Source organism: Peromyscus californicus, unplaced genomic scaffold (genome assembly GCF_007827085.1).
Source record: "Peromyscus californicus insignis strain IS unplaced genomic scaffold, ASM782708v3 Scaffold_8__1_contigs__length_139910024, whole genome shotgun sequence".
Classification (NCBI taxonomy): Eukaryota; Metazoa; Chordata; class Mammalia; order Rodentia; family Cricetidae; genus Peromyscus; species Peromyscus californicus.
In genome coordinates this window covers 23,459,531-23,485,346 of record NW_026294606.1, presented here as the reverse complement: position 1 = coordinate 23,485,346, position 25,816 = coordinate 23,459,531, and the positions used below count along the sequence as shown (strand labels likewise).

Sequence of the window (25,816 nt, the reverse complement as noted above, 5' to 3'; positions counted from 1 at the left end):
TTAGCTACTATTGACTTAACTTGGAGCTGATATTGATTTACTTTGGAGACAATGAAAATAGCTTTGCCTTTCCAGGGTGTACAAGGTAAAATACCCACAAGGCAAAGATTTGTTCCATTCAGTTCCTGTTAAAGGGTAGTTGGCATTTTGAAATATGATAGCCTGGAAGCAAAGATGCACTTGGAATGCTTGAGAATCCCAGAACATATGGCCATCACAATATGAAATGTCATTTTTCCTGGGGTGCTACTTGGTTTTAAGAAGCTGTTAATGAGCTGATGTTATGTTCCACAATGGATGGTGATTGAGGAAACTTAGCACCAGGAGCTTAGGTACATACTGCATCTCTGTGTACTTGGGAACAAATGCCAACTGCATGGTAGTAGGAAGCTATGAGCAGCAGGAGCATGGGCAGCTGTTTGCTCACACCTAAGCAGATCAGGAAGCAGAGATGAATGCTAGAGATCTGGCTTTCTTTCTTTCTTTTTTCTTTTCTTTTCTTTCTTCTTCTTCTTTTTTTTGACAGGGTTTCCCTGGTTGTCCTCGATCTTGCTCTGTAGACCAGGCTGGCCTGGAACTGACAGAGATCTGCCTGCTTCTGCCTCCTGAGTGCTGGAATTATAGGTACCACCACCGCCCAGCTCAAGATCTGGCTTTCATGGTAGCCCCCAGACCACGGAATGGTGCCACCCACTGAAAAGAATACCCCAGTTAATCGTTTCTAGAAACACTATAACAGACACAGAAGAGAGATGTGACCTAAGTGATTTTAAATCCAGTGAGGCCAGCAATGAAGACTAGCCATCCCAATCTCCAGCTGCCGTACTATAATTTTGAAGAGCATCATTAGGGTGTGGGTGGGACATGGTCAGAACTTTTGAACATTTTGTATCTCTGACTTTAGTTCAGTAGAATTCTTGCCCTGTCTTTTGTCCCCATCATAGCCCTGCTTCATTCTCTGTGTTGTTGAAGTTGTAGGCAGGAACCGTGAGTGTATACACACACACGGTTGTGTTACATGGCTCATGAAGGCTGAATCCAATCTTCAGGAAAATTTGCTCTTTGATAATTTTATCTATGTGCAAAAATTCTCAGTTCTGACACTATCCACTCACCCCATTCCTCGCCAGTGCTCAGTGTATTTAGAGTTTTCAAGTTTTTCTCAGAAGGCATTGTTGTTATTTTCTCTCATTGCTTCTTCCCCAGACCTCAATTCTGTAAACACGACCTTCCTCCTGCTCTCAGGTCTGCCCTCCACTCTTTACTTGGTGTTGCAAAGGGCTGCGTTTCATGGGCCCTCTTGCCAACTGATAGACTGCTCGATTTAGTGCAGGAAAACTAATGTTGGGGAACAAACAGGACATTTTCTTCCCTCCTTCTGTTGGGGTACCACCTGCTTAAGTATCTTCATTGTCCTTGCAGTTCTGGCCCAGCTGTGGATGTAACTTTTGTAAGATGGCTGTGAGTTTTTCTTCCTTCCTTCCTTCCTCCCTCCCTCCCTCCCTCCCTCCCTCCCTCCCTTCCTTCCTTCCTTCCTTCCTTCCTTCCTTCTTTCTTTCCTTCTTCTTTCTTCTTTCTCCTCCTCCTCCTCCTCCTTCTCCTCCTCCTCCTCCTCCTTCACCTCCTTCACCTCCTTCTCGTAGCTATCACAAAACACCTGAGAGAAATCAATGTATAGGAAGAACAGTTGATTTTGGATCACAGTTTCAGAAGTTCTGTGGTCAGCTGGCCCCACTGTTTGGGCCTGAGATGAGACAGGATATTAGAGGCATGTGGCTGAGAGGCCATTTCACGGTGGCCAGGAAAGAGAGAGAACAAAGGGCTGGGGACAGTGTAAACCCTTGAAGGAACACCCATCAGTAGCCTGTTTTCTCCAACCAGATCTCCCCTGCCCTGCTGCCCTTAAGTAGCCCATTGAGCTGTGAACTCACCAATGAGGTTAATGTAGCCATGGAGTCGTCACCCTCAAGATCACTCACATAGCACCATCGCTACCAGTTGGGAACGTTCAGCATGTAAGACTTTGAGAACATGTTATGTCCAAACAGTAGTGCTAGTCTTGACTGCTTTCTTCTTAGGACCCTCAGTGCTGGACATTAGGGAATGGTGGGCAGTGGCTTCCTGCTGGTGTAAATCTGGGGGCTGCCTCACTGTTCCAAGCTTACCTTCTCAGCTTTCCCTATCTTTCCAATGATTCTCATGTATTACACCCCTCGGACTTAAGTATCTACAATGGCTGGAAGTTTTGTTTACACTTTTGTTCCTGCTTATGTCTACTTTCATTTTAGCCTGGTGCTTTCTCATGCAAGTTTTCTGAAAATTTATTTCCTAGTTTGTGTTGTCAGCTCCAGGACAATCGGGCAAATGCTTCCTGCTTTTTTAACAAAGTGTCTTGAAACACTTCTCAGAAGTTACTTTTCTGCTACCCTTTTGTTATCTAAGCCCTCCTGCGTCACAGGGCCACATCCTCTCACTTTCCCTAGCTTGTCTCAAAATGAAACCACGACACTTGACTTGTCTGTATGTGGAACACGTGCAGACACCTCCAAGAGTCTTGCTGGCCAGCCAGACTTTTAGTAGAACCTTTGAGTCTGACCTGGTGGACAGTTTGTTTTATACTTCCCAGTTTGATCTCCTACAATTGTATGAGTTATACTGGGATAAAAGGTATATACTTTGTGACAACTAACTTACATATTGAGATGATACATCTGAACCTACCCAAATTATACTCTGACCTGGCATTAATTTTATGTGGTGTTCACTGTTATTTCCACTTACTCCCTTAATATAAGTTCACAAACAAAACTGTAAAAGGTAGCTTTCATTTAGTTATGTGTAAAATAGTATCTCTCAGTCTATTTGTTTTCTGATCTATAAACAGCTGTGGCAATTTCTGTGTTCTGTTAATGAAGACCAACTTATTTAAAAGTTCCTGCTTCAATGCTATAGACTTATAGCAAATTTAATTTGTATATTATGTATAATATTTGTATTATTATGTAATGTAAATTCATATAAACCATGTAAACAGCACAGCCCACATGCCTGCACTTGGAGCGTTGCCCACTGTAGACAGAAAGTGGCTTTGTTCAGGTTATAGCATTGACAGTGAGGCTACCCACACTTTGCTCAGGCTGCTGTTACAGTCCTTTGTGGGTATTTACGAAAACAAGTGTCTGGCAGCCTGGGGGCTGCTGTGACCCAAAGCTGGCTGTCACCTGTCCCTTGCCTAGGCTGTCATCCCTGCACTGTATACTGCTTCCAGCTTGTACGTCTTCCTGCTTGTAGGGGTCAGCTCTGACTCTTTCCATCATCCATTTGATGCTTTGACAACTGCACTTTCAGGGACAATCCAGATGTTGGATTCCTTCATATGTAATTTAGGATTCCTGGTAGTAGAAGGCACCGTGAAGCCCTCCATTCAGCAGGAGGTGAGTTGTATCAAAACTGTAAGTTAACGGTTGCTCTGGAAAACTCAGAGAAAGCATGCATGCGTTTTCGTTTTGTTTCTTTTCCGTGAATCCTCACTCCAATTCTGAGCAGGCTCTGAGTACTTTGAACTGCATCTTGGACGCCGTGCCCCGGGAAGAGAGAAGGAAGCTCTCCTCAGCAGAAGGCACGCGCAGTCTTATGTAAGTGAACTCACACTCAGGTGATGGTGTAAGCCCCAAGTCTCTGTACCTTTCTTTGTCCTCTGCACACCCACCTACTTCATTCCTTCCTCCACTGTGTACCTTGTGAGTTCACCAAGTATGTGTACACATGTGCACCTGTATGTGTGTACATGTGTATGGAGCTCACTGACCCTGGTGCTCCTTAAATAAGCTAGGTTGGCTGGCTGAGCCCCAGAAACTCTCTTCCTCCTCAGACCTGAGATTACAAGTTTTTTAGGTAAATAGTTAATAGAATAATTCCTTGTGGCTGTTTCAGACATCCATATTGTTTATTTATTTATTTATTTATTTTTACAGGGTAACAGTTTATTGTTAAAAGTACTTTTCTAGGCATATATTTAATTAACATTGAACTAATTAACAGAACATCCATTTCAGTTAAACTTTTATTTTAATCTTTCAGTTATATGTAGAATATTGTGTTATTTAAATTTTCCCATATCATCATTGTAGAGCTGTATACTCATTTATCTATAATTACCTTCAGGCTATAGCAAACCATATTGTTTATTTTATCCATCTCCTTCCTCTTCCGGTATTTTGCTCCCTTCCCTTCCCTAAGGAACCCCCTTTCCCCATTTCCCTCAGCAGACCACCTGTACTCTGCCATCCATCTCTCTTGCTCCATGGCCCCTCCCCCCACCCTCGAATGGTTCCGTGTTAGTTCCTGGCTTCTGTAGTTACTTACAGGCTATCAGCTCACTTCTGAAGATTTGGAGCTAGCAGCTTCCAAAAAGAGAGGTCATTCGATGTTTTTCTTTCTGGGTTACCTCATAGGAACTTTTATAATTCCATTTATTTACCTGCAAATTTCATGATTTCATTTTTATTTACAGTTGAATAGTATTCCGTAGTGTAGAGAGGCCACATTTTTGTTATCCATTCTTTGGTTGTAGGGCATTTGAGTTGTTTCCATTTCCTAGCTCTATTGTGGATAGAGCAACCATGAACATGTCTGAACACGTATCTGCAGAGTAGGATGTTGAGTCCTTTGGGTCTATGCCAAGGAGTGGTACAGCTGGATCATATGGTAGATTTATTTTTAGCTTTTAGATTTTGCCACACTGATTTTTTTTTATTTTATTTATTTATTATGCATACAGTCTTCTGCCTGCATCCCTGCAGGCCAGAAGAGGGCACCAGATTTCATTACAGATGGTTGTAAACCATCACATGACTGCTGGGAATTGAACTCGGGACCTCTGGAAGAACAGAGGTCTTAACCTCTGAGCCATCTCTCCAGTCCCCTTGCAAACATTTCTCTAGGACTGGTGGGTGTTGGGGAGAAGACACTGGTTTGATTTTTCATATTGCCGGTATTCTCATGATGAGATCTGAGCATGTGCATTCCTTTGTTAGTTCTGAGCTTATTATGGATGGGGCTGGTCAGAGGAGAAGAGGGGGTATGGGGGAGGGAGTGGAGGTGGGTCTAGAGGTTGGAAGTGGCTTGGGTGGAATGAAGTCAGGTAGGCAGAGGGGACTGGGCTGGCATACAGGTCATGCTCCAAGCCCAGCCTGGGGTGGGGTAGATGTCTGAGTGGAAAAGTTGCATATGACATAGGAGAGCCCTGTGGTTTGATGGACTGGTAGCGAGGCTACTGGCCCAAGCCTAGCACTCCTCTGTAAGGAAGGCAGGCAAGGCTTCTAGGCTGGTGGATTGTGGGACCCATGCTAACTCTGGTAGATTGTGGAGAAGGCATGAATGAGGAGGTCAGGTATACTCACCAGGCTAGACCCCGGAAGAGGACATGGGAAGTCTGAGTAGAGAATGGGGTGGTAGAGGCAGTGCAAAGGGTCCTGCATGGGTGGACACAGGTAAGGCGGGTCCTAGTGCGAGCCTAGAGTTGACTGCAGAGTAGAGGTGGTGGGACTATATTCGGCTGGAAGTGTGGGACCCTGTGGAAGTCTAGAGGTTGGCTGCTCTTCAGGCTTGGAAGGGATGGCCAGACTAGGCAGGGACACTAGCTGTGGGACCCTAGCTAGATATGGTAAGTTTTAGGAAAAGTATGGGGTGGTGAGGGCAACTTACCAGGCTAGACCCTGGAGGAGGCTGTGGATGTCTGGCTTTTTAATGTGACCTCTGTAGCTAGAACTCAGGCCCTTATGCTTGTAAGGTATGCTCTTCACTGTTTAAGCTTTCTCCCCGACCCCACAAGACATCTTTATTCTTTAAAATGAGAGATTTTTGCTAAGTATGGTGTACCCCTGACATCCCAGTCACTCAGGAGGCTGAGACAGGATCATCAGGTTAAAGCCGGTTTGGGCTTAAATAGTGAAATGGTCTTGAAACACCAAGGGCTATGGATGTAGCTGAGTGAAGCATCTGCCTAGCATGTACAAAGCTGTAGATTGGAACCTCAGTGCTACCCTCCCCCATGCCAGTCACGTGCAAAGATTTTCACACATTAAGGAAAAAGAAAGAGTGTGTTTTAGTATTTAGTGGGCACACTAGAGAGGATGGATACACACTAGCATGCTACAGGAGAATCTAAGATTATGATGTATCAGTAATGTAAAATGTAACAGCTTACTTCCATTATGTTTCAAAATTAAGTTGGTCAGTTGAAAATTGCATTGATTTTGTCATGGGAGAGGCTCAGGACCCAAGGTCTCAGCTCCATCATGTTCAAGCTGTATGTAAGATGAGTACTCCCATGGAGTGCTGACTAGGGAAAAGAGAACAACTAGAGGTGGCCCATGTCTGAGGGGGTTGAGGCAGGAGGATTGCTATGAATTCAAGGTTAGCCTAAGCTACAGTAAGACCCTGTTGCAAAAAACAAACAAACAAACAAACAAAAACCCTCCCTACCCAAGCTCCAAGAAACCTTAAGAAACCTCAAACTTCAGAAGCAGATCATTCAATGGACCCTCAAATCTGAGGAAGCTAAATTCACTTCATGAAAGAGAAAAATGGAACCTCAAAAATACAGTAACTTCTAGCTTCTTTGAAAATGCCTGTCAGGGGATTGGAGAGATGGCTCAGTGGTTAAGAGTTCTGGCTCTTCAGAGGACCTGGATTCAATTCCCAGCACCCACATGGTGGCTCACAACTGTCTGTAACTCCAGTTCAAAGGTGTCCAATACAATCACATAGACATGCACACGGGGAATACAGCAACACATCTAAAATAAAATTAAATAAATTATTTTAAAAGATGAAAACTTTAAAAAATGCATAGTGATCATTAAAATATGACCTTGAAGAAAATTTCCATTGGAAGGTACTTATATGCACATTGTGGAAAGTCTGATACTGATTTCAAAAATACTTATCTTGGTTTTAAACTTATTAATTTAATAAGGCTTTACCTCTTGATGATCATCTCAGTAAAATGTAGTCTATTTAAATGTTTCAGGAAAGAATTGGCAAGGACAATCTTGACTGTGGGAGGTAAGTGTTAAGAGTTTTAAATGCTTAGAATATCAGACACTGGGAGATGTATGAGGATTAAATTATGTTCCAACTGAAGATAGGAAATTAAGATTTTGTTTTTGCTTCTGAGAGACTCTGGCCTGCTGAAAATCATAATAGTTAACAGACACCTACTGGCCAGTTTTGTCACATTTTAATATTGTACTACATGTGCTTCAGTTAAAATCCTTTCAAGTAAAAGCCATCAGAGCCGCAGATAAGGCCTTCTATGTCCATGTTCCCACTTCCTGTCTTTGACTCAGAGTTCTTTTCATTCTCAAACATAATTTTTATCTACATAATAATTACATGACTGTTTTATAAATTTAAAACCATTATGTGACCGCTGCCTTGTCAGTCTATCTGATTACATCCCTCTTTTTGCCTTTACAATTATTCGAGGTTTGGGCTATGGATGTAGCTCAGCTTGTCTAACACACACAAAGCTCTGGGTTTGAGCCCTAGCTCCCCATAAACCAGCTGTGGTGACATATGTCTATATTCTCAGTACTAGGGAGGTGGTGCGAGAAGATTCAGGAGTTCATGGTTACCCTTGGCTATGTAGTGAATACGAGTCTATCCTGAGCTACAATAGGACCTTTAAAAAAAAAAGAATTATTTAACATTTGAGCAGGTAGTGTAACTGCAGTAAAATACTGTAACTTTAATGAGATTTTTTTGTTGTAGAACTATTTTAAGGCTATTTTATCTGAGTTGATATTTTAATATGCTTTAAATATAAAACTTAAAACTATATGTAAACACACACATATTTTTTTTTCACATTACTAGGGATTGAGCTCAGCACCTTGTACATACTAGGCAAATATTGTACCAATATTCCCAACACTCAGAAATAGCCTATTCTTATTTGCCCCTAGCAATCCTTCAGTATACTTTGGATGGTCATAATGACTCTGAACACATTTTGTTGCATTTCCCCGAGTGCTTTAGCACTGGACCAAATGGTGACTTTAAAATGTCTTATTTTCTGTCACTTTGTGCCCAGAATTGACCATGTCTGCTGTGTTTTGAATCTCTAGATTACAGTCAGCAGGTTGCTCTAGCTGAGGCATTGTGTAGAATGGCCACTGGCACACTGAGGAATGAACTTGCTCTTCAGTGGTTTGATGATGCCGTCCTGGCTGAAGCTTTCCAAGAAATTAAGAACCGGGAATTTGAGACGGTGAGAATTCTGGTCCTAAGAGACTCGGCTCAGTCAGTATTTAGGAGGGTCCTCTCAGAACTTTCCTGGATTTTAGGTTTAGGGGAAGACTTAATTTTCTTAAGGATGAAAACAATTTCATTTTATATATATATATATATATATATATATATATATATATATATATATATATATATTTTGTGTGTGTGTGTGTGTGTGTGAAGGAATATGTGTGTTGAGTTGCAAGCGCTGTTGGAAGTCAGAAGATGGATCTGGAGTTCGAGGCAGCTGTGAGCTGCCTGACAGAGGCCCTGGGGACCACAGTAGGATGATCTGCAAAAGCAGTACATGTTCTTAAGTGCTGAGCCATTCCCCCAGCCCCCCACTGCTTAAAGTATGATTGGATTGCAAACCTTCCCTTTCTGTTCCCCCATGCCAGAGAAACAATTTGAAGGTGGCATAAACAAAGTATCTGGGCACCATGTGAGAAGGTACCTACAGAGCTTCCTTAGAGGGAACTGGTCAAGGAGACACTGGGAATTTGATGGGTCCATCCAGGCAAGGGAAGCATTTGGGAGCAGGTAGAGACGTTGAATGGCCCTTCAAGAGTAGGGATCCAATTGGAGAAGAAAGAGCAGAGAATTGGAGCCTTGAAGAGCGAAGCTGTGGCCGTGGCAGGTGGCTGGCATCGGCATTTGTGCTCTCATGGTGAGGACCATAGCATGGTTAGGCTGTGTGCCATCCAACAGCTGCAGTTCGGAAGCACAGAGATTCGTGGTGGTGGTTGTGTGTGTGTGTGTGTGTGTGTGTGTGTGTGTGTGTGTGTGTGTGTGTTGTGAAGTCTTAGCTTACTATGATTGTTCCCAAGGAGCACAAAGATGACTTTCAGCTTTATTGTGTACCTGCCTTCTCCTACAGTTGGTAATGTGTTTTCTTGATTTATAGATTTAAAACCATGTAGCTCAGCTTGTCTAACACACACAAAGCTCTGGGTTTAAGCCCTAGCTCCCCATAAACCAGCTGTGGTGGTTTACAGTTGCTAATGTATTTTCTTTATTCCTTTCAAAATCTCTTTAAATCAGGGTTAGAGTCTCAGGAAAGGGTACAATTCCTCTTACATGTTCATTTAAATGAGGCCTTCTAATCAACATCCCTGTGTAGTCAGGATTATTACATGATTCACATTGTACCACATTTGAATCTTTATAGTGTGTGTCTTAGACTCTAAGGCTGCCATATGCACAGAAAAGGTGTAGCCAGGATGCGGTATGTTCTAATGAAAAGGTCATGACTCCAGGCTCTTTTGGCCAACTTGAGTTTGAGTTTTACCTCAAATTAGAGTCCCACTTGCCTGATTTAGGTGATGTTTGCATAAATTTAGACAAGGTCATGGACTAGGGAAGTCGTAGCATTTCAACTACAAAGTGGGAATAAGTTCCACCTGAAAATGAGGAGTTTCTTAGGGTTACTATTGCTATGAAGAAACACCATGACCCAAAGCAACTTGGGCAGGAAAGTAAGGGTTTATTTGGCTTACATATCCCAAATCACAGCCCACTGAGGGGAGCCAAGGCAGGAACTCAAACTAGGCAGGAACCTGGAGGCGGAAGCTAATGCAGAGGCCATGGAGGGATGCTGCTTACTGACTTGCTCCTCAAGGTTTACTCAGCCTACCTTCTTCTAGCACCTAGTACCACTAGTCCAGGGGTGGCACCACCCAAACTGGGCTGGGTCCTTCCACATCAATCATTTATTAAGAAAATGCCCAACCGGCCTGCCTGCAAACGTATCTGGGCGATATGTGGGAAGATAAATATAGGGTGTCTTTAGAGGAACCCGAGCCAGGAGACAAACTGAAAATTTGATGGGTCTTATGGAGGCAATTTCTTAATGGAGGGCCCCTTGTCTAAGATGACTTCAGACAACTTTAGCTTATGTCAACTTGACATAAACCAGCTAGCACAAGGAGAATTTATGGAGAGAAATCGAGAAAGCCTGGGATGATATGAGCAACCAGACACTCGCTTATCTGCTTCTACAGATAATGAAAATAGAATAATTATCTTGTTTCCAAAGTCATCTGTCCAACTGCCTCCCAGTCCATCATTTTCTCTGTAGAATTGATTTTAGAGGAAAGCCTTATGCTGCTCATGTCTATTTAGGGCCAAATATAGATTTGAAATGTGAGAAACATTTGACTACAACAGCCAGTCCTTGGAAACAAGAATGAAGATAAATCTGGACCCAAGTCTCTTTGTCCTTAGAAAGTCAGGGCAGTATATTCAGTGCCTCGATGACTGTTGCTTAGGAGAATTGCAGAGGTAGTTCTTGCTCTTAGAGTATATGGCATAGATGCCCTACAAAGGAGAGGCATGGGAAGTATGTCCACATGAATCCACCCAAAGTTAATAGGTTGTACAGCCGGGCTAGGCAGGTATTAGGGAAATACGTGCTAGATTGGTTAGTCAAATACTGGACCCTAACTATTAGGGAGATCTATTTTCCTTGCTCTTTTGCCCAAATGAATCTATCACATATTTGACTTGTGAGCCCTGAGTATTTCTCAGCTGAGGAGGCGATTCTGAGAGTATGAGGAGGCCCACCTACAGCCTTCTCCTGGGGCACAGAGTATCGTTAACATAAAGCAGCGAATCCTTGTGAAGACTTAGGGTTGCTTAGGAAGGTAATCAAGATAGAGTGCTTCTAAATTTAAGACCTGTATCACTTATTTTAGGACTGTCGACAGTTTCTCAATTTCCTGAATAACAGACTCGGTGACAGGAGAAGGTAATGTGTGTCTTTGGGATTATCTTATTGACTAGCTATAATGTGATATTGACTGATATTTTAAAAGAATATCTAGGATCTTTTTAATTCTAAGAGAACATAGAATCAAGATTTTACTGATAGAATCAGATAGACTAGAAATTTAGGAAGAGCCTGGTGTAATGGCTCACACTTGTAATCTTAGTACTCAAGAGGCTGAAGTGGGTGTGTGTTGGGTTTTTTTTTTTCAAATTTATTTATTTTATGTGCATGAGTGTTTTACCTCTGTATGTATAACAGATGTGTGCCTGGAGGGTGTCAGATCTGGAACTGGAGTTCTAAACAGTTGTGAGCCACGATGTGGGTGCTGGGAACTGAACCCAGGTCCTCTGCAAGAGCAGCAAATGCTCTCAACCATTGAGCCATCTCTCTGATCCTAAGAGTTCCTGAATTTCTTGAAGAATCATTTTGAAAGACTAAAGGTGCCCAAGGATAGGCATACCACAGACAGGGAAGTCTTTGATGAGACAGTCTTTGCTAAATTCACTCTGTTCTTGGGATTTGGACCAAGTAATTTTTCTGAAACAAGTACTAACCACCTTGACTTATACACTGCCTGCTGGCGAGTCGAAATCTACCCACAGTGGATCTCTGTTTGCAGAGCTGTAACCCTCTCATAGCCTGTCGATAGGGGACTTCCCAGCATGCCATTGCTGTGGAAACTCATTATAAGACATTTGCAGCTCATTTTGATTTTTAATTGTGAGGTGTTTTGCAGGGTCTACTCATTCCCGTGCTTAGCTGCTTTTGCTGATGCGCAGGAGGTAGGTCTGTCTGTCTGTCTCTCTCTAAAGAGTCTTAAGGGTGGTATGAATGAAACACTATTAGGTTTATACAGTTAGAGCAGACCGACTGCCAGTACTCTATAGGGCCATTTACTTATTTTTGTATGTGCACACACACACACACACACACACACACACACACACACTTGCATGTGCATGTATGTTCATGTGTATATGCACATACATGTAGAGGCCAGAATAATCCTGGGTGTCACTCCTCAGGCACTGGGCAAATAGGAGCCTTGTAAAAAGGATGCCAATTTCTCTTAGTAACCTTACCTTCAAACTCATCTGATCATGTCATAACTAGGATGCATTTTCAGAAAGATTAAGGGGTCTGTGGTTATACTGGGAGAAAGGATGTTAGAGTCCAGACTGTATGAGACCCTTGTTTCATTTTACCTGTTCGGGAACATTGTTCACGACTGAACTGGAAAGCAAAGCGTCAGCGTTCTCCTGTTTTTCCCTTCTAGTTGGCATTCTCTCTCTTTCTAGCAGCTGGGCCGTTTTCCCGTCTCTGCACAAGGCACATTGGCACAAGGGACCTTTCTGAACCGTGTGTCACTGCAGCTCAAACACGGTGGTGGCACACTGTGGGCTTCCATTCTACCTTATACATTGGCGTCTAAGGCTAACTAGTTTCTTTCCCCATCTTCTGTGGTTTCTAGAAGAAAGTACAAGGGCTCCAACAAGTAGCATCACAACTTCCAGGTGAAGTACATGAATTTACCTAGAACCATGACTCAGTTGAGATTTCTTGAATGTCTTAAATCATTTCATTGTCGTGAGTTCAGAGACTCGTTCATGGCTTCTGGGGCTGAGCTTTTCAACTTACAATAGTACGTCCAAAGTTCCTTCTGTCCACAGCTGAATTTGATGGCTGGATGCTTCTCTGTCATGTCCTCTTCCTCCTCTGCCTGCCTGAGGATTTCATTACTTGCTTGCCAGGGCTTGCAAGCTTCTAGCTGCTTAAATCTCAGCTCTTATACTTGAGCCATGCACTGGCTTTTAGTGTCCTTGTTGAGGGGAAAAGCTCTATTCAGCTCTGTAGCTGCTGTGGTAGGCTGGAATGACGGAAAGGAAAAATGTCCAAAGAATCCCATTCACTAGAAAAGTGGGTTATAGCATAGTAGGTCTGGTGTTTGAGCCACTGTTGAGGGAATAAAGGCATTATGCATAAGACTGAGCACCCTGATGCCAAAAGTCTAAAATGCTCCAAAGTCCCTGACCTACTGAGTGCTCCATGATATCAAACTGGAAAAGTTACATGCATGAAGATTTAATCTTTTTTTTTAGCTAGGAGTGGCAGTACCCCCACTGGTAATTCCAGGCCTGTTTAGGAGGAGATGGGAGGCTCCCTGGACTCACTGGCCAGCCAGATAGAACTTGTGCCAAGCCTAATGACCCGAGTTCAGTCCCCACGTCATGCATGGTAGGAGCAAACTGGCTCCTGCAAGTTGTCCTCTGACCTCCACATATATGCCATGACATGCACTCATGCACATGAAAACACACACTATGATGTGAAACGAACTTAAAATATCCCACACCTGTCTTCATGCAAGACACGGGTAAAGTACGAGTATACTCAGGCTGTCGTATAAAACTCCCTTCAGGAGGGGGAGTCAGTTTGTTTGCGGTCTCAATGAGTCCGGTCCCCAAGGTAACTTATATATATGCAGCCATTCCAAAAGCAGAATCACTCTGGTCTAAGTGTTTCAGATGAGTGGTGCTCAGCCTGGACTCCCTGACATTTGTCTGGAAAACCTCTGGGGAGGATTAAAGGCATTGTTAGTGGAGCCTCTGGACAGATACATATGGGGAGTTGGGCAGAGAAGGCATTTACTCTTTCTAGAGCACTACATTGTTTGAATCCTCAATTTTCCCTCTAAGTATGTATTATGTAATGATTAAAAACAAAAAGAATTTGAGCTCCAGTATTAGCTGTTCTCTAACTGATGGTAAGCTGGACACCAAAGTCTCACTCATTTGCTCATGGTATCTCTTTTGCTAGAAGTTTCCATCTCTATTCAGTGTGGTTTTCTACTCTTTCAGCACAAAACAGGTTCCCCCTACCCCCATGATTTTCACCAAGAAAAAAATAGTGTGGGTAGAGCCATGTGACACATTTAAGTATCTATTAAATATGCTGCTGCTGATGGGATCTTCCCAGGAATGGAGTGTGAGATCGAGACCCACTTTCTGATCTGCACAGGATTCTGGTAATCAGAGCTGCCGGTAGTTCCGTTCCAGGATGTTAGCCACTTAAACTGCATCCTTTGACATGAGATTCCTTATAACTTCTGCTGAAATTCTCCCACAGATGAGAAAGCCAGCAGACGAAAAATTAGAGGAATTTGGATTGATTTCAACCTAGGAAGCCAAAGCGTGACTTTTTACATAGATAATAGAGAGGTAATTAAGATTCATTCACCCCAGCAGCCCTAAGTATGTAGGAATTCTTTGTATAAATCCTATTGCCCATTCGTGACTTCCACCCTGTCTCTTTTCAAGAGTGCTCTGTGGGAGCCCGTACAACTTGTGAAGGAGGCAGTGGCCAAGTTCAGCATAATGGGTAAGACAGTGATGTAAATCCCTTCCCTCGGGGCTTCCAGTGTTGCTTCTGTTGATGTTACAGTATTCAGTTAATTCTAGAGCAGATTTTGATCATGTTCTTATTTGGCATCAACTTTTCTAATTTTTTTCTTTATTTAAAGATTTATAATTTTTATTGATAAGTTCATGTCTGTCTGTGTCCAGGAATACATGCGTGTGTATGGGTGCCCACAGAGGCCAGAAGAGAGTATCAGATCTCCTGGAGCTGGAGTTATAGGTGTTTGTGATGGGGGTGCTGGGAACCGAACTGGGGTCCTTTGGAAGAATAGAAGGAGCTCTTGACCTTTGAGCTATCTCCCAAGACCCAGAATGGAGGCTTCCCCGACTGGGAACTGAACCCAGCCTGAGGTGGTCAGAGTGCCAAATCCTTACCCCTAGACCACCAGGGAGGGGGTGAAATTTCCTACTGTCCGAATTAAGTCAAAGAGTGGATTAGTTTCAATTTGCAATTTAACTGACTCTGAAAGATATTAACACATAATTGATATAAAAATGGTTGTGCTGTTGTATCTTCTTCTGTTCTGTGTTAAATCTTTATAGTCTGATGTGGGTGCTGTACTAGCAGGTCATGGTAGTTTGGGTTAACCAGTGGTTTCAAGTGGACTGCCATCTTGACAACCCAGGTGGAGTTGGTCAACCAGTTGGTCCCTCTTTCGCCTCTTTCTTTTGACTTTGGTAGGGACGTGGCTCTCAGGTTTACCTGCTCCTTCATGACCTTTCTGTTCTCTCTAGCTTCTACCTAGTTTGTGCTTGTCATGGTGTTTTTCCTGGAGACTGAATTTTCATTTTGGTCTAAGTTATTTTCAGTTTTAAAATCGACTGCTCATTTGCCGGTAGCATATTGAAAATGAAAATACCTGTGGTATAACAAAAATTCTCCCATAAAAACATGGAGTAGTGTCATTCAAGATGACATTTATTTCTTTACCAGTAAAACAAGATCTTTCATGTTTTCAAATAATTGGCCTCTAAGTCACGTTTTGTGTAAATGTAAATAACAATTCTGAAGTCATTTCTATTTGATGTGACTTCATCTTCTCATTGCAGAAAATTCTGAACAGTTGACAAGAGCTTTCATTACACTGATAATAACACACTTGTTTTTGTTAGAAAATGATAGGATGAAGATGTTCATTGTTTACCTGAAAGAGTCGATTATTATCAGCAAGAAAGAAGCCAAGACAATAGAAATCCACTTTGATAGGCAACTTGGCATATCAGAAGCTTCCGTTCGAGCTTTGGGAGAAGACAAACAGGTGACAGCTCTCTCTCTCTCTCTCTCTCTCTCTGCGTGTGTGTGTGTGTGTGTGTGTGTGTGTGTGTGTGTGTGTGTGTGTGTGTGTGTGTGTTTGGTTTTTTTGAGACAGGGTTTCTCTATGTTGCCCTGGCTGTCCTGGAACTCAACCTGTAGACCAGACTGGCCTTGAACTCATGGAGATCCACTTGCCTCTCTGCCTCCCAAGTGCTGGGATTAAGGGCCTGTGCTAACATGCCTAGCTTTATTCCCTTTGATTATTTGAAAATGTGTTTTCACACCTCTTCAGCCTCCATGTTGGGCTTTGATGTATCTTTGGTCAAGCATAAGACTTGAGAGTTCCGAGTTCTAATCCCAACTCTCCTGCATTCGCCATGGTCTTAAACATGTAGGACACAGAAGTTCTTCCTGCCTTGAAATGCATTGTTACACCTACTGTGGACGGCGTGTAGCTTGTCTGGGGTATCCTCACATCCTTCCTGAACTCCTGAGGAGAGCTGCCAGGCTTCTTGACCCTTCCTCCTGGCCCCGGGGGGTTGTGGGGGGGGGTTCAGCAGAGGCTTTCCCACTCTGTACTGGTCTTTTCTGATAGAAATGTCCTGCGCCTGCCCTGGGATTCTGCAGTCCCCCTCCTGACCCCACTTTTTCCTGAGTACACATAAGGGTGTTTTTGCATCACAGAAGTGGGGGAGGCGGCGACATTTGTAGCACAAGGACATACAGTAACAGACAAAAGGGACAAATGGAGAGGTCAGGGAGGCAAGAAACAAGATGAGGGAGAGTGTTGGCTGGCTTCCTTTTGTTTTGAGTTATATATTAGAGCATCTTAGAGTGATAAAGTGCTCCACAAGATAGCTCCCCAGGTCCTGCACAAGGGGGGGCGGGGTGAGATTCCCAAGGTCCTGCACAAGGTGGGGGGGGGGGGTGAGGTGAGAGTTCCCAAGGTCCTGCACAAGGGGGGGGGGTGAGGTGAGGGTTCCCAAGGTTCTGCACAAGAGGAATGAGGTGAGAGACAAGGAGTACTAACCACTTAGGAAAAAGTCTCCTCTATAGCGTTCTATGACAAATTGGCCCGGTATTCTGTTTGCCTTTACTTGTGAGGACCATCGAAATCTTGCACATCTCCACATTTCCCAGTGTGAATAAGATGGTTTTGCTGTAGAGAACTGGAGTCTGCATGGGACAGAGCCACAGTTCCCGACTAGGAAGCCCCTGTGAGGAAAGTGGGGATGGGAAGATCAGATGATTGTGTGCTCACTGCAGACTCACACTGAGAGAGAGAGCCACATCCCTGAGGGAAGCATGGATTAGAAGTCACCCCAGAGTTTAGGACAACTTGAACCCAGAACAGAGGGAGGTCTTACAGCACTCCCCCACCCCCCCATGCAGAGGCCTTGAAGCCCTGCCTACAGGCCCAGACCTAGCTCCTAAAGGTCGAACTCTCAGAACTACTGTACTGGGGAGACGGTTTCTAACATGAAAAATTTGAAGAATGCATTCAAGCCATGAGAGAGGACTGATGTGTAAGTCCATGAGAGTGTGACTAAGAACAAAGCAAAATGAGAGCCAGAGATGATCCTGGAAGGCGGTGGTTGAGGGAAGAGGTGGGTGTAGGGAATTGTAAGCCAGAAAGAGTAACATGTAAAAGAAGATGGCAGGTACTAATTACTAAAAATGTACAAAAGAAGATGGCTCCCTAATGTATTCACGTGCTGGGGGCTCAGCTTTAAAACTTATTATTATTTTTTTTTTAAAGGTTACTGCTTTGAAAAGTTATGTGGCCTTGGCTTTCCTTTCAGACTCCTGTTTTGATAAAAGTCTCCCCTGGCCTTGAAAAAGAAGATGGTGAGATTCTTAGCCATGAAAGAAAAACAGGTATGCTTGGAGGTGGCAGAATTCTGATTTGAAATTTCCTGTAGAAGCATGAGGGTGCCTTGGAAGGCATGACCATAGCATCCTATGAAGAGCCAATCCTAGCCTTGAAGCTTCTACTCCATCTGCTAATGTCCTCTTTGGGGACACATCTGGAAATAACCAAGAAGAACAGATGCTGGGGGTGGAGGCAGGTGGGACTCTGCCGGGGCCCTCCCTACTGGCACAAAGCCTCTTCTCTTGAATTTCAATTTCAAGCTTTGGATTTGAGATTTGAGGCATAAGTTCACTACCAGATCTTACCACAAGGTGGCGATATACCAGAGCCATGTTTGCCTGGAGAGTAAGGACCGAGTGCCAGTTTGGCCCATGGAGGTTATTGTTTAAATGTTCTTTTTCTTACTGAATATAGAGCATACAGAAGAATCTACAATCCTGCTAGAGTCCGTGGATGCTGAAGATGACCGTTGCCTAATAACCCGCAGCTTTAATGTTCAGTCACAGCCTGCTGTGAGTAAAGGGAGCTGGGAAAAGAAGGCTGGGAATTTGTGGCCCTCAGGATCTACAAGCACCTCCTCTCTTGAATGCTAGCCCGTTTTCTCTTCAACAGCTGTCTGCCATTAATTTATCTGTCTCCCTCTTCAGATTGCATTCATCCCCGAGCTTATGTATTTAGTATCATATTTGTTCGTTGATTATGGCTCCCCCATGAAATGCCTGCCTTGTACCCTTATTTAGGATCTGGAGAAAAAATGCCTGCAACTTAATGTAGGGAAGGAACCTCATGTTGAGCATCAGAGGTGGTTTCTCTCTCTAGTTGGGGGCATATAGATGTGTTGACTCATACTGCTGTTCCTGGGGCTTGGTATCCACCAATCAAGGTGTCCTAGTTAGGGTTTCTATTGCTGTGATGAGACACCATGACCAAAGCAAATTGGGGAGGAAAGGGTTTGTTTGGCTTATACTTTGACATCACTGCTCATCATAGAAGGAAGTCAGAGCAGGAACTCAAGCAGGACAGGAACCCGGAAGTAGGAGCTGACACAAAGGCCATGGAGGGATGCTGCTTATCTGTTTGCTCATCGTGGCTTGCTCAGCCTGCTTTCTTATAGAATCCAGGACCACCAGCACAGGATGGCACCACCCTCAATGGCCTGGACACTTCCCTATCAATCACTAATTAAGAAAATACCCTACAGGCTTGCCTGTAGCCTGATCTTATGGAGGTGTTTCCCCCATAAGGTTCCCTCCTTCTCAGATGATTCTAGCTTGTGTCAAGTTGACATAAAACTGGCCAGCACAAGAGGTGACATCTAGCTCTTAGGTCTAGCCTTCTTAGGATTTAAAAATAGGCACTAAGTTTTAGATTGGCTGGGGCAAGAAGGGCTGGTGTGCTGTTTCACAGCAGGCTGACTGGGTAATAATGATGCCAGAAGAAAGGATTTGGGGTGGTTTCACTATAAAGAAATGATAAATGTTTGAGGACATATATATGCTTAGCTTGACTCGTCAAGCTTTTCACAATGCAGACAATGGAACAAAATCTTACATAATATTACACACATGTGCAGTTTTATGTGTGAGTTTAAGAATTAATATTACAGAGCACCCTCTTGGCTTATTTAAGCATTTATTCCTCGTTTCCTTATGTGAACACATGGCACGGAGGTGTGACTGATAATGTCAGGATTTTCATGTTTAACAGCTAGAGATTAGTCTTCAGGTAAATTGTCACCTTTACATGTTACTGCTCTGGTGTCTTGGGAAGCTGAACCCTCGCCCCTAGTTCTGAAGCTCCTGGAGACATCCTTGCAGTGCTTCCTGGGGACCTGTAACACACCATGGTCATCTTTGATAGGGGCAAGTCCTTGCTTGTGATTTGGAAATGATAGTTGTGGAACAGCAGAGTCATTGGGAGCCAAGTTGTGTTCAGCTGTTCTTCAGAGGCAGAGCAGGTCCCAAAGGCTGAAGACTGAGGCTTCCCTGATACCATAGTGACTTTTTTTTCTCTTGTAGCAAACACATACAGAAGACCGTTCACCTGAAAAACCCAAACCACCTAACCTTAATCAAGGTACAGAGAGTCTTCTCCACCATCACTGAATGATCTGTTTAAATGTTTGCCCAAGATTCTTACCATCATTTTGTGTTTAACTTTCGGTCCTTAGAAGTTACCTCAAAACACGAGTATCCTTCAGATGTGCAAGAACCATCAATTCAAACTCGGGCTTCTAAAGTAAATGATACAAAGTAAGTGGTTTTCATTTTTCACATATTTACCTTGTTTTTTAATTGTCATAGTAATTGTACACATTGATGCTTTCAAGCCTGTCTGTATCTGTAGTAAGTTGCATGTTTATGGAGACATTGTGATACATCCATATATGTATCAGCATAGTAATTGCCATGTTTATGGGAGATAGGGTGTTTTTTTCATACAAGTACCAATTGTGTAATGATTGATGAACAGTTCTTGGCACATCCATCTTAAACATTCATCATCTCTGTGTAGTGAGAGCATTCGGGAGCCTCTTGTCATTTTGAAATGGAATCTACAGTCTTGTTGACATAGTTACCTCAATGTGATGCCAACATCAGGGTCATTCCTCATGTCTAGCTGTAATTATGGACCAATTGCACCCCATCACACCCTCTCACTTAGATCCTGGTGACCACCATTTTATCTTCCCCTCTATAGGTTGGAGTGTGCCGATCCCACGTGACAGTGAGGTCATGCAGTTCTTGTCTTTGTCTACCTGGTTTATTTCACTTAGCGGAATGTCTTCCAGTGTCACCCATGTTGGGAATTTCAGGATTTTATTCTTGGTGGCTGAACAGTATTCTCATGTATATATGTACCATATTTTCTTTATCTGTTCATCTCTTGGTGAGCATTTAGGCTGATTCCTCGTCTTGGCTATTGTGAAACTACAGAGTCACACAGATGATTGCTCATATGAGCACTACATGGGGGCAGTTCGGAGTTTTCCCTTTTTCCTAACCCAGCCTTTCCCATCTAAACTCCATGTGAAGTTTTCTGTAGAATAATTTAAGTTGTGTTGGCAAAATCTCCTGCCCTGCAGGCCCCTGTTTACATACCTTCAGAGAGTTGTCTTCAGCAACATATTTTTTTCTGCTGAATTTTTAGATTAAACACAAGATCAGCGCACAAAACACGGGCTTTTTCTGATTGAAACACAAAGCAGAACCGTTTGCAGCAGCATTAGGACATGATCGATTTAGGGATTAATTTTTAGGGTACTTAAGACACAACCATAAAAGGACTACTCCAGAACACAGTGAGAGAAAAGAGAAAGATTTAAGTAGATGGAGGGATACTGTGCTCATCAGAGGGACAATTGAATAGCAAGATGTCAGTACTGCTCAAGTTGATGTAAGTATTTATTATAACCCCCAGTTTGAATATTCACAGGCTTAAAAAGAAACTGGTGAGCCATTTGTCACATCCTTGTGGAAACTTAAAGATCCTGGGGTATTGAAACAGGTTTTCAAAAAGGAGCAAAGAGAGAGGGCTTTCGTACTATCTGCTCTCCAAACTTACTAGAAACTTCCTTAACTAAGACAGGGTGATGTTGCCATACAGAGATGGAAATATACGAGCTGGGAGTCAAAGCTTTTGCAGGTATGTGGACTGTTGGGCTATGATGAAAATGCAGAGGTGGTCAGTGGAGAAAGATAGGGTTTTCTATAAACAATGTGAAAATAACAATGTATTTATGCAAGAAAACAAATGACCTTCCTCCAATCTTTTCACTGTATAAAAATTAACTAAAAGTGGGTCAAAGGCTTATATTTAAAACTTATGTGGAACAAATATGTGACTTTGCATGGGGCAGTTTTGAAGATATCAAACAAAAGACAGCCTGTAAAAAACTGAACTGATAAACTAGACTTCGTCAAGATAAAGCAAGCCTTTGTCCTTGTTAAAAATCACTGATAGAAAAGACAAGACCAGCCACGGCCTTATTGAAAATATTTGTAAATATTTGAAAATTTGTTAAAATTTTCAGTGGTAAAGATACAAACCAATGCAAATACAGGCCAAATATTTAAACAAGTTCTGTCCCAAAGAAAAACATGCAGGGCAGCTGAAGAGCATGAGAGCTGCTCCGTGCCACTGGTTATTAGAGGATGTCAGGTGACAGCAAGATGCGTTGTACATCATCAGGATGGCTGCTACCTTAGAAATGCTGTCTGTACTTGCTGACGGAATGGAGAGGGCAGGACCCTCATGCCTGGTGGTCGTTTCAAAGCATCGAATATAAACCTATCCTCTGCTCCATTTGTTCCAATCTTGTGTATGCTCCATTTGTTCCAATCTTGTGTATGCTCCATTTGTTCCAATCTTGTGTATGCTCCATTTGTTCCAATCTTGTATATTTCCCGAGATGTCTGTCAGCCTATGTCCACTAAGGGAATGTGTGCAGATGTTCATGGCAACTTGAACATCAAATAGGAACAATTCAAATGTTCATCAGTGGATGAATGGATGAACATATTTTGGTAAAGATGAGTGTCCCTGATCCAAATACCTGGGCCAAGAAGTTTTGGGGGTTTAGACTTTGGAATATTTGTGTGTATATATAATGAGATATCTTGGGAGTGAGACCCAAATCTAAACATAAACATCATTTGTCCTTTACATGCCTGATGCTGTGGGACAATGTTGACTTTATCTGGTGTTTCAGCACACCTGCAGCTCCCCTGACCTGTCACACAAGGGCAAAGGTGGAGTTGTCTACTTGTACCATCTTGTTTAAACTCAGGATGATTTGGGCTTTGGCATTTGGGGTTTTCAGGTTTGGAATGGTGAACTTGCATATCAGTGTCAGATTTCTCAATTCCTTTGGATATAAACCTAAAAGTGAGATTGGAAAATCATATTGTAGTTCTATTTTTAATTTTTTTCTGTTGCATCATATTATTTCCCATAGAAGCTGCCCACCAACAGTCCACACAAGTCCCATGTACAGCTACTTATGCTAATAGCCTGGATATTTGACAAGAGGTTATTTACTTACTGTTAAGCATAGACAAGGAACTTATGAAACTCAATTAAAAAAAACAGATTAAAGAACAGTTAACATCTCTCCACAGAAGACACGCAAGTGACCAACTGATACTGATACTCAGCATTACCAAACTCCAGGGACAGCTTTTGTTTAAAAGTCTTGAGTGGAACCAGGCTTGGGTTATCCCATTTTTGAGTATCACCTGTGCTGGCAGGCTACCTGCCGATCCCACCCTGCCCCCTCCTCTCATATCTGAGAGATGAAGGACTCCACAAAGGTTTATTCTCTTTGGAATAGCAGTATCCCCTTTCCAGACAGTCTATGGAAGATGTTGTAAGGTACATTTTATCTGCAGAACTGATTATATCGCACAGACAACATCCATGATCAAGAAGCCAGAACTTTCAAGTGAGGAGGAGAGTGAAGGAGGTGGTATCTGCCTGTTAACTTGATGTATTTTATTTTAGGGATGATTCTGCCTTTGAGAGGGATGGAGAACAAGACAGAAGGATGCCGGTAATGTGGGAGTTTCTATTGTTTCGAGGCAGCACTTCCCAAATGTCTGCCATGTGCACGCGTCTTCAAAATTGCCATAACCCTGCTTCTTGTTGTCTATAGTTTTCTCAAATTCACTGGACAAGAAATGATTGCAATTTCAAATGTAAAATCAGTGTTATTTCAAATAGTAGGTAGACTCTCAGACAAAGAATGGTAGAAAATAGCAATACAAATCTACTGGTATGTACAGTTACTTATTTTTCTGGTTTTTTTTTTTGTTGTTGTTCATTATATGCTGTAACTCTTAACTGTGGCAAGGTAAATCTGCAGCCATCTGCCTCATCCAGTTAGATAGATGAATGAGATCAATCAACAAAACTAGAGCTTCATAGTAAATCCTGTTTGATGGTAACTAGATCATGGAAGTTTTAAAACCAAATCCTTTCAGCCAGTCTTTTGTACAGTAGTGCATGTCCACAAACCTTCTCCTTGTCTCATGGGAGATGAGAGATGATAGGTTCTTTCTCTGACTGTGGCCCCAAGAGGCACATTGGGTATAAATGGGCATTTCTATGGTGATGAACATAGAAAGCCAAAGAAATCTATCAAAGGACACATGTGTGGTCCTTCTTCAACCCCCTAACTCTGTTAAATTAAATTGGACCCAGAGCCTAAAATTTGTTCTTGCTTTAAAAAAGAAAAAAAGGCTAGTAAATAGATACACTGTACACCGAGACTTACCTTTAGTGGAATTTGACCTGTTAAAGAACTGAAATGGACCAGATGTGGTGGCTCACACCTGTGATCCCAGCATATGGGAGGCTGAGGCAGGAGGATTTCTATGAGTTCAAGGCCAGCTTGGGCTACAGAGTGAGACTACTTCTCAAAACTAGCAAAGAACAAAGACAAAATGAAATGCTTCTGACTCGGTGTTTACAGACGTGGTTTTCTGTCTTCAGAAGACTAATGGCCATCACCCAGTGAGCCACGGCTAATGACCTCTCACCTGGGAAAGCACAGGACCCCAAGCCTGAAGTCTCAGTGTATTTTTAAAAACCCCAGAAATGAACACTGAAAAGAAAGGCTTTTCTAAACTGAGATCATGAGCTGCCAACACAAGCTGTCAACAAATGTGTCCTGGCTTTTTCTGACTTTCCCCCACAGCCATTCTTACCCTCAGCCCCTGAGACTCAGAAGGTTCCTACCTGGGGTCTGTAGACAATAAGGAAGTCCAGGACTCTGCTTGGGAAATATTGAAAAAGAACACAGCCAAGCATTGGGGATTTAAAAAAAAAAACAGTATTGAGTTTTTGTTTCTGTGACAGACTGAGAAAATCAGCTGTGAGGAGGGAAGTTCTGTCTGGTTCATGGTCGCTGCTCTAGGGTGGGACCTGGGAAAATGGAGCCGATAAATGAGGCAGACTAAAGTCTCATGCAATAGTTAACTTTATTCAAAGCCTGAGACCATTTCTACTCTGAGGGATAAGAAAGGTTATGCAAGTAAAGTTCTCATGAGTTCAAGCTGTATACAATCACAAGGACAAGCCACACATGGCAAAAAACAAAAACAAACAAACAAAAACAACCCCAAAGGATGTTTTTCCATAGAGGCATAGAAAGGATAGTTTAAACATTTAATTAATACAACAGCAAACAATAATGAGTAATATGAAATAAATTCACTCCTATCCGCTACACCTGGGGAAGCTTGGAAACACATTCCAAGAACAATTCTATGCTTTAAAGAAACCGAGGTCACAAGACTCTTGTTTTCTTGGAGTGTTCTCACAAGCAGTGAGAATTGTCCTCACACCACTCCATTCCTGGTCCATGTTTCAACAGTTCATGGTGTCAGAAACTTTGGTCTGTCACTCCTTGGCCTGTTGACTTGGCCTGTGGTGGCGTGGTAAGTCCTGGCAAGGGTGCCCGTGGGAGGAGATGTGCTCACCTCCTGATGGCTTGGAAGCAAGAAGGGGGAATAGCAAGGGTGCCACTGTCCCCTTCAAAGGCACCTGCAGGGAAGTCACTTCCTTAACCAGACTCTGCATCCCAAAAGCTGCATCACTTCAGGCGCCCAGAGAGGGCAGCAAACCTTCAGTGCAGGAGCCCTTGGGGGAATGTTTGGGACCCAAACTGTAGTAATCGCCAACCCCCAATGATTTCTTGTGTGTAAGAACCATTTTTGTAAATCATTTCCACGTTTTTTTAAAATAATTTCCAATACGCTTTGTTGTAAAATCCAAGCTAGGTCAGCCTTGCTGCGTGGCTTTTTAAATTGGATGCTTTAGATGAAGGGTTGCTTGTTCTTTGTGAGCTACTAGGTTGAAAAGCTCTTGATCAAAGCTGAAGGGTGTGTGTGTGTGTGTGTGTGTGTGTGTGTGTGTGTGTGTGTGTGTGTGTGTACACTCGCGTGCTTGTGTAGGGAAGATTGTTTTCCAACTGTCGTTTTTCCTTAAGTAAAGAGTAATACGTAAATAAGACTGGCTGCCAGTTTCTTCCAGGAATTACCTTCTCTGTAATTGTTGTGTCTAGTAGGAGCTGACTTGTAAAAGGAGGTATGGTCTATACGCACATTTGAGACACTTCAGCATTTCAAAAGAGGAAAATCAGGTCATTTTTGAGAACATGGGTAAATACAGAGGACAGATGAAATGAGCCAGGCACAAAAAGAATTTCA

The 25,816-nt window shown here is 42.8% G+C and overlaps 1 protein-coding gene across 1 annotated transcript in view; it reads left to right on the top strand.

The window, feature by feature from the left end:
• The window catches only part of Sycp2l (synaptonemal complex protein 2 like), a 56,252-nt gene that overhangs the window by 8,383 nt on the left and 22,053 nt on the right, over positions 1–25,816 (top strand). The window contains 15 exon segments of the mRNA XM_052728450.1: positions 3,349–3,434; positions 3,547–3,635; positions 7,034–7,068; positions 8,133–8,275; positions 10,989–11,041; positions 11,799–11,844; positions 14,189–14,219; positions 14,222–14,280; positions 14,380–14,440; positions 15,592–15,742; positions 17,526–17,611; positions 18,021–18,145; positions 19,625–19,682; positions 19,777–19,858; positions 23,109–23,157. Coding sequence (XP_052584410.1) covers positions 3,349–3,434; positions 3,547–3,635; positions 7,034–7,068; positions 8,133–8,275; positions 10,989–11,041; positions 11,799–11,844; positions 14,189–14,219; positions 14,222–14,280; positions 14,380–14,440; positions 15,592–15,742; positions 17,526–17,611; positions 18,021–18,145; positions 19,625–19,682; positions 19,777–19,858; positions 23,109–23,157 — 1,154 coding nt within the window.